The 9,031-nt window shown below is 44.5% G+C and overlaps 1 protein-coding gene across 2 annotated transcripts; it reads left to right on the top strand.

The window, feature by feature from the left end:
• The first annotated feature begins 163 nt into the window (after positions 1-163).
• LOC113214011 (uncharacterized) lies at positions 164-8,503 on the top strand. Of its 2 annotated transcripts, none has more exons than XM_026433250.2 (8): positions 164-1,032; positions 1,831-2,222; positions 2,302-3,102; positions 5,083-5,174; positions 5,257-5,419; positions 5,771-5,896; positions 5,975-6,156; positions 6,244-8,503. In XM_026433250.2, exons 1-8 carry the CDS (start codon positions 972-974, stop codon positions 6,419-6,421), a joined length of 1,995 nt encoding a protein of 664 aa, XP_026289035.1. In that variant the 5' UTR covers positions 164-971; the 3' UTR covers positions 6,422-8,503. The 2 variants fall into 2 exon arrangements, with proteins under 2 accessions (XP_026289035.1, XP_026289034.1); XM_026433249.2 differs by having other exon boundaries at positions 5,254-5,419.
• The last annotated feature ends 528 nt before the right edge of the window (positions 8,504-9,031 follow it).

Below are 9,031 nucleotides of genomic sequence, written 5' to 3'. Positions count from 1 at the left end.
TCTTGCTGACCGCGGGCTTTCTCAGCTTTTCCCCCCACCCTATTCCGCTGAGAACCGCGCGGCGGCGGCGAAGCTGCGAGGGGAAGGGAGGGGAGGGGATAGTTTTCCAGTTTCAGTGACTAATAACGGGAGGGGACTGTTTTCGGCACTGTAATGACTGAAACAGTTGTATGGGTCCTTTTCGAGGTGGGTTGAAGCGAAACCCTCGGGGATGTATGACACACAAATATGCATGACCAATGCATTACACAATATTGGGTAATCGGGTACAATGGTACGATGGGTTCAGTGACCCCATTTGACCCCTGCGAACCTGGTCTGGACAGGCCCCCAATAAAATGGGTTTATACTGTCCTATTGGTTTTGACACGAGAGTGTGTCAGCTGGGCATATCGGTCTGGATGGGCTGTACGCGACTCATGTAGCTTAGGGGATACCATTACTCTCTAATTTCGATGTGAGGTTAGGTGACAAATGGAATGTCCCATTTGGTCGAAAGACCTTGGAATTTCTAACCTAGCCTCTGTCAAGGCCTCTATGGCTCTTACTCTGACGTCATCCAACATGGCGGATACCCTTTGTTGCATCCACATGGCGCGTTCCCATTGGTTGGCAAGGCATAGCCTCGCGCAGACAGTTGTTAGCTCGGTAAAATAATTTTAGGCGAAGGTAAAATAGCCATGCTGAAATGGAAGGCCTGGGTAAGAGGCTAGAATGGGATTTTCCATCACAAGTGGAGTAGCTGACGAAGAGACGAGCTGAAATGGAAATGTGACTACTCGTACAGCCTCGGACACAAAACGGACGAAGAGTTAAATCAAATTTCAATTTAGATAGAAAACTGTTTATGAGCCTCAGCCGAATATATTTACGTTTAGTGGTTAAACAAAATGTTGTCTTGCGAACGCATCGTATTTACCATCAATACCAGAAGTCGGTAAAGCTATATGTCGTGAAAGAAGAAAACCACAATGGCGCTCCCAACGGTAGCCGCCTCATCGACGGCTACCAATAATATTTCATCTCAACCAGGTACAGATAACTAGGACAACATACCTTTTCTGTTTTAAATTAAGATATGCCATTCTGGTGCTTTGTGGTTATGTTGTGCGGCACGAAGCTTCTGCATACTGTACACTCTAACCTCTCAATAAACACACCATCTCACATAAAATGTTGAGCACCAGCCTAAAATTATTTCCTTAAAAAAAAAACATCCATTTAAATCCAGAAACACTTAATATGTGAAGAATTTCCTACAAGTTCTGACTTAATTATTTTCGCACTGTCTGTCATGAAAGGTCAAATTTGTTTGTTGACAAACTGAATGATAGTATCATTTAGTGTTGTTTTTGGTGTTAGTTTTCCGAAATCATTGAACATTAAACCAAATTAAAATAACGGATTAATTTTTGATCGTGTTTTCCTCATTTTCTGTTACTTAAATTATTGTAAGTATTATGTTGGTCAATACAAAGCAAGGTTAAGGAACTTTTTCTGATTTGGAAGGATTATCTGATAGTAATATCACTCACTCTAAGTTAATTACTAAAATTTTCAAGTTTGTCTACTCTTGGAGTTGGTTCTGTTAGTTGCAAGTTTTTCTTGTGTAAAATTTCTTAATGTTTCATACAATTTGACAGACGTTTAACTTAACTTATCTCGACTTTAATTTTTTTAAATATTAAGTGCCTGGATCCTTTTCTGATTTTGGGTTGATTGTGGAAACAGTATCCATGTTCAATTCATTATCTTGGTTTATTTATTAAAAATCCTGGATAATATTTAAAATGTTGTCACTCACTATCATTATTTTATTTCTTTTTGCAGGTTCCAAAGTGAAGCTAGAGAAGCGAGATGACGATGAAGAGATTGATGAGTTGGCAGCTAAAATGCGGGAGGCTAATAAAGCAAAGATGGCAGGAGGAGCTGCCCGTCCTCCAGGAACCAATGGGACTCCTGGGCAGCCTGCTCAGAACCAGCAAATGGTCAATTCCACCCAACCTGCCATTCTTAATTTTTTAACCAGACCTAACTCAGGTGCCCCTCCATCTAAAACTCAACAAACCTCAGCACCTACTGGTTCTACTCAAAATTCATCAGAGAAGCCACCATGTGATGCAGATAGTGTTAAAATGCATTTTGGTTGGGTTACACTAGGAAAGAGTCATATACCGTACATTTTACGTTATGGTTCTGAAAAGTATTGTGCTGTTAGAATGGTACGGTTATACTGTTTTTCATCAATAATGCATATCTGCATTCTTCATTTAATCTAATTTCATTGCATTTTGATTCCAGGTCGAAATGAAACTACTTAGCAAATATTTAACATATCTTCATGCAGATATTTATAGCTGCACATGTATTCGTAGCTACTACATCACTGAAGCTGAAGCAAGACTTCTTAATGACATTAATGTCAGGCATTGTGATTACCAATTTGGCCGTGACCCATTCACCACAAAGGATTTAGTTGTGCGACTTCAAGACGCTGATGAGTTTTATACATTTCTTGATGTGTGTTATAACAAATTGTTGCCACAGAACAATACCAACTCAAATAAGTGTGGTTTCATAAGAATAGATGGTGAATCAGTGGTACCCTATATTCTAAGGAATGGCACAAAATATGTTCCTGTTTTTTACTTTGAAGGTGATACATGTAGTCTCATCCAAAAATCTGAAACATTAGAAGGATGGGACTTGGCATATTTGAAATTTTGCTGCAAAGTGCAAGGAATTAAAGCTGAACTCTTTGAAAAAGATAATTGTTCTGTGATTAGCTTAGAAGATATAAATGGCTTCTTCCCAGCCGATACAAACTTTGAGGATTATTGGCCTAGTAAAGTAGTGGATAGGCAACTTTTAGTTTCAACCGCAAAAAGTGATTCAAGTGCAACATGGACCTTATCTCCAACTGTTAGTTCAAGTGCAGTGCCGTCTCAACAACCTTCAATTAACAAAGTGCCAAGTGCTTTGCCAAGACAACCTCAACATTCGTCACCATACATGAACCAACAACCTATGACTAATGGTTGGTCTGGCCTTGTTGGAGGGCAACCAACATACCACTCAGCTTCAAATCGGATGATGCATAATGTGAGTATTCCAGTCAACTTTTTCCAATCTATAATCGAAGGATATATATTATTGGTAACATTTCCAATCTATCTATCTAACATGTTTTGAATAAAGGCAACAAGTGTTAAATATAGTTGTTATCATACAGCTTATTATCCATTCACAATGTTGGGATAATTTTGACTTATGAAAACTTCAATGGTTTACATCATTTTGTGTATAATTTGGAATTGCTATTTTTCTTGTCATTCTAAATATCACCACTGTAGTATTATCTATCATGCTTCTATGGCATTTAAAGAAACCTCATGGCTGGTTGTCGTATACAGGGAAAGAAGGAACCACTTTGTCCCTGTTAATGACAGTTGCAAGGTTTTATGTACAGTCAAAAGTTCATTGATCAGGCTTGACATGTACTTAAACTGTCTTGTTAGCATAATTAACTTTTAAAATTTTTTGTTCCAAGTAATTTATTTTTTTGTGGAGATTTATCAACTAGACTGTCAATTACAAAAATGTATTAGTATTTGAAAAAAATAATTACAGGTTTGTCATTTGTGATAACTTTGTAGCTTGCCTTTTGATAATTTTCATTACTTCAAGAAGCATTAGTCATAGTACCCTTCAAAAGTTTTGGAGATGCTGATTGCTGAACCCCCCCCCCCCTCCCCCCATTTTTTAAAGTCTGGAAAAACCCCTTAGAGTGTATCCTTTGCTTAGTGTGTCTGGTGTCCCTTTGTTATGGGCGGTTGACTTTTCATGTAGTGTGAAATTTTTGTAAAAAAACCAGTATTTTTTTTCTAAAGTAACGGTGGCATGACCACATTGTGGTTACGACCTAGATTTTACAATGGGGTTGGAAATCGCGTCGCAACCAATGTGTCACATTTCCGTGAAAGAAAGTATGTAGGGACGGGGGTTGTGGTAAAATCCATGTCCCACCGCTTTGCACATGGGAGGATCAGCTAGAGGAGCCCCTTCCCTCCCCCAATCGACCCCTTCTTTCCCCCCATTATCGATACGTACTTCTACTCGTATTTCCCTCTGTTTTGTCGAAGTTTCCCCGGTTCTTGACTGGCAAAGAGGCGACGCTTGTAACTAATGCGACGGCTAGATAGAGAGCCGGAGAATAGAAGGAAAGGGGCGGGAGAGTAAGACAGTGAGAGGGAAGAGGGGTGCTCGCAGTTCCGCAGTTCAGACTCGGCGCGGCCAACGTTGCCAGATCTAGGCGGCAACGCCGCGTGTGTTCCACCCTGGCCGTCGGTACTCGTGATCCTGTCGAGAACAGTGTAGGGCGAAATGCAACTCGTCGGGTCGTTGTCTACCTGCATTGAATGTATTGGCAAATGTGCGCAGCCCGGTCAGCCGTGTTGTCACGCACTCCTCTGATCTGAGAGTTACTGTAGCAGGCCAGCTCGCCGCGCCGGTTTGTGAGCTTGGACCTATAGCTTTAAGTATGTCTGGTCGGAAGACTCCGTTACGAGAGCTGTTTGACATCGTTCTAATTCCACCCTTTGCGCTTAAGACAGTTAACTTTCAAAGACGGGGTGGGTAAATCTATGACGGTGTCGTAAAGTGAAAGAGTAGAGGGTGGGGAGTATGCCGTAACCGGCATGCCCAACCCCCCTCACCCTCTTCTCTGCCCCCCTTTCCTTTCCAACTCTCCTCTCTTTCTCTACTTGTTCTTTTTTCCCTTGGCTTGCCGCCCCCCCCCCTCTTTCGCATACCTTTTATTTTTCACGAGGCTCCGGCTCTATTCTCCCGAGCTCGCTGCGTCGGCTCGCTGCACGGGGCGCCCTGGAGGTAGGCATCGCCGTCAGTCAGCCGCGTGTCGTTGGGCCTCCGTTGCCTACCTCCCAGGCGTCTTCCCGGCTAGAGCTGGGCCAGCTGGGCGCTGCGCCGCGAGGAAGGGAGGCGGTCTGGATCTGGGCGGTTCGACTTCTGTAAATGGTAAACATGGAATTCCCCTGTTTTCAACTGACCTGATGTTTGTTCCAGGGATCAATGCCAATGGGTATGGTTTCTCCTGGATCGGCGGTCCAGCCACCACCGCCTCTAGTCAGAGTCACGGCCTCCCAGTCTTCCATGGGGTGAGTGCGCTCGAGCAGGGTCTCTTCTTCTCACTGCGCCCTTCGCGGTATCCGTCTTACACTTTTGTTCCTCCGCCAGCAGGAGAGCGAACGCGGCCGCCGCCATGTACTCGTCGGCCGGCAGCGCTATGCCCCACATGATGGGCATGGGTCAGCACTCGTCGCAGATGCTGCCGCCGCAGCAGCCCCACGCCCACTACCCGACCGCCCAGGCCAACAACAAGTACCCGCCGCCGCTCGTCTCGGTAATTGGGGCCCACTGTTATTTATTTTAAAGTCATAACTTGCTGACGAATTTGCTCTGAAAAAACTTGTCAGAACTCTCGTGATTTTTTTTGTTTTTTTTTTTTTTTGGGGGGGGGGGGGTCACAACTCTTCTTCGTTATCTAAAAAATTTTGAGGAATGGTCTACGACTATTTTTAAATGAAGACAGCAAAATTCTCTATTTTAGATCACGAACAAGTGTTGGGATTTCTGAGTTGCTCCGTATAAGAGGAAGTTTTGGGAAATCGCAACATTTTTTTTAACAGTGCACTGCCTCCTAGAAGTACCCTATATGACAAAAAATGTGACTCATCTTTTATTTCCACTCCAGTCACCGCAGATGAGCCACGGCCAAAGGCAACACCACGTCAGTAATGGCAAGACCCCGTCATCTATGGACCGACCCTTAAGACAGATCGCAGATTTCCCTACATCGGGCCAACATATACCATACAAGGTAAGGATTGTTCTAGACTCAACACATTATTTCTCCTCTTTTTCTATTTAATTCTGAACCGAGATTTCTCTGTTTTAGGTTCAGAAAGCATTAGTGGATGGGAAAATGGTTCCCTGCATCAATGCTAAACCTTATGTATATACTGAGCTACTTATGACACTGTATGATTTCACGGCGCACTTTTTCCCCAACTTACCCGTTAATAACTGTAGAGAAGGATTACAAGAAGTTCTGAGATTAGATCTATATAGAGGGAATAGGTGAGTACATTATCGGTGTTAGTGTATCTGGCGCACTTTTGTCTGCCCTCACCAAGAGACGACTGCTAATCCGTGTTCTCTGTTCAGGCAACAGATGCAGATGCTGAAGGAGGCGGGAAAGTGCTCGTCGACGAGTGACAACCTGCCGTTGGTGCAGGTCAAGGACGTGCTGCAGTACATGCCGCAAATGAAGTACATGTTCACGCCGCGCCGCGCGGCGGCCCCCGGTGGCGAGCCCCCCGCCAAGATGAAGCGCACCAGCTAGGACTGGCCCCCCGCCCCGTGCGGGGCCGCGACCAACACCACCCCTACACCCCCGTCCCCCTCCCCGTCCTCGCTCGCGTACGGCCTGGGCCTGGCGCAGGGCCTCTCGGGGCTGACGACGGCGGGGGCGGGGCTGTGCCCATCGCCTGCAGCCAACGCCTACGGTAGCTACCCGGTGGCGGCGTCCTCGTCGTCGTACAACCGGGTAGCCTCCGCCTCGCCCGCGCCGTACGGCAGTCTGCCGTCGGCGTCGCCCGCGTCTTATGGCAGCCTGCCGTCGACGTCGCCGGCGTCGTATCGCAGCGCAGCCGGCTCCGGCAGCAGCGTGGCGGGGAGCCTGGCTGGCAGCCTGGCGGGCAGCCCCTTGGGGCAGATGCATGGCGGCCTCTCCAACCTGGGCAACATGCACTGGGACTGTGTGGTTCGTGGCGTCTCATGCGGCGGGTCGTGCGGCGCGTCCTCGACGTCCGCGTCCTCGTACGCAGGCTGGCCCCTGGCCATGCCCTCTTCATCCCCCGGCGCCGGCGGCGGCGGGCACGCGGGCTTCGGGCCGGGGTCGTCCTCGTCTCCCGCGGGCGCTCCGCCCGGGCCCCCGCCCGGCCCCCCACACTCGCACGCCGCCGCGCCGTGGCTGGACCCTTTAGGCTGTGATAAGACTGGTATGGATTGGTACCTTCAAAAGTCCATGATGGGGAACTGGGGGCCCTCTTCTTCCACGGGCTGGCCCCCGCCCTTCATGTAGACCCTCTGTGACCCCGTGCTCGGCTAGGTTTAGGAAAAAAAAGGGGCATGCAATCTCGTGTGAGTGTGTGTGTGTGTTTCGGATGAGCAGAAAGGAAGCCATTACTGTCGCAGCTCGGCAATCGTGATCACCAATGCTGCTCTCACTCTAGAACGATGGACGTAATAACTGAGGTGGACTCGCATTCGATTATGTTTGAATACCCGGCTCAAGCGCGCGAGGAGGCGGTCGTCATCGGGCTCGAACTTAGCCTTGAATGACTTTCGGCCTCTGGCTCTAATGGCGCTTGTATCCACGTCGCACTTAGTCGCGCATAGTATTTCCCGGTCAACCAAACTTCCTAATTTAGATTGATACTAAAATAGACTGGGGGTCTATCTCAGTTGTGATGTCTATAACTAGAACCTGTATCGACCTCCCACCCTCTACGCACAAGCAACTCCTCTCAGATTGATCCCAGTTGTATACTTAGTATCTTTTAGGGCTTTATGATCATTCCATTCCAAATCCGGTACTTATTATTATTGAAATTTTTCTTTGGATCTGTCTGGCTTAAAATAGTATACATTGTTTCTACTTATAAATTTAACCTTTTGCCAAATGTGAAATGTGATTTCTGTTGAAACAATTTTTATAATTTTGTCATAACTTCATCCTTGGACAGATTTGGAACAACCATAAATGTATTGCTGCTTATTTTGTGTAGGTTATCTGAATTAATGTGGTTAACCTGCATATCATGTTATTTGTCACAGCAGAAATTTATGTTCTGAATATTAAACTCAAATTAGTGTCTATTTTCACATTACATGTTTTTCTTTGTGATACTTGGTTTCATTTTGAGACATATCCCAATTATTAAATCTTGCTGAAGAAATTAGCTGTTTTTTTGCTTCTTTTAGTTTTCCTCAAGAACTTTTTCAGTGCATTAGTCTGTGAAGTATTTTTGTAATTTCACACCTGATCCACATTTCTTGTTGATTGTGTGGCATGCAACTTCAAAGTCAGTCACCACCTACCTCATTCAATCATTTTTGATTTTTTTCATTTTTTAAAATCTAATTTTGTGGTACGTACTCTGATGCTGCAAGTGTGTATCTGACCTCATTATCCAACCTTTTGGGAGTTGATTAATCATGCAAAGAGGAGTCATGGAAGATAAGATTACAGGGGTGCTAATTCAACTGTTATTGGTGTTAATATAATTTAAAGTGAGCCTGTACTGTCATGATGGTGTTTACCTTAGGTCAAATGTTTTATATCCTGTAAACTCAGCATGAAGCGGGAGCATACTTAAAAATGTATTTAACTCCCAATCAGTAACCATTGTTTGTTTTTTTTTGAAAAGACTCCCATGAGATCTGAATCCTCTCCGTTAGCATTGAGGCTAGATACACCCTGGAAAGTCAGTAAATCATGCCATAATTTCAAATTTCTGTTGACATGAACAGTCTCATTAATTTCACTCGTAAGTCATATTTTATTTTATTTTTGTCATGTTATATGATCTCTTCCTCCAATAGTGTGTGGTAGTTATCTGATCAATTGACTTTTCATGGACCATCAAGAATATTTGTAAAATTAATCAATCTTTTTTCAATTCTTTCGGTTGCTGCTAAGAAGGGTTATGTATTCACTCATTTGAAGGAAAACAAAATGCTGTGACAAATGACATGTTGTTTAATTACTAGTGAAAACAAACCAAATGCTGTTAATATGTATTTCAGTGATAGTATTGACAATTCACACCTATGTAAATACTTTTATTTATTGTCTATCTATATTCATTGGAAAGGCTCCGAGTGGGAAAGGAATCGTACCTGCAAGTACACACATACTCGCAATTGTATTTTTTTAATTAATGTATTA

The sequence above is a fragment of the Frankliniella occidentalis genome, unplaced genomic scaffold (assembly GCF_000697945.3).
Source record: "Frankliniella occidentalis isolate FOCC.00 unplaced genomic scaffold, Focc_3.1 Scaffold2, whole genome shotgun sequence".
In the NCBI taxonomy this organism is placed as follows: domain Eukaryota; kingdom Metazoa; phylum Arthropoda; class Insecta; order Thysanoptera; family Thripidae; genus Frankliniella; species Frankliniella occidentalis.
This window is presented reverse-complemented; position numbering and strand designations above follow the sequence as displayed.

Excerpts from the sequence above, each read along its gene's own strand:
- LOC113214011 (XM_026433249.2), top strand. The coding sequence starts at position 972 with ATGGCGCTCCCAACGGTAGCCGCCTCATCGACGGCTACCAATAATATT. Across the intron at positions 5,175-5,253 it reads GCCTCCCAGTCTTCCATGGG|CAGGAGAGCGAACGCGGCCG; the intron begins GTGAGTGCGCTC and ends TTCCTCCGCCAG. Across the intron at positions 5,897-5,974 it reads GCCAACATATACCATACAAG|GTTCAGAAAGCATTAGTGGA; the intron begins GTAAGGATTGTT and ends TCTCTGTTTTAG.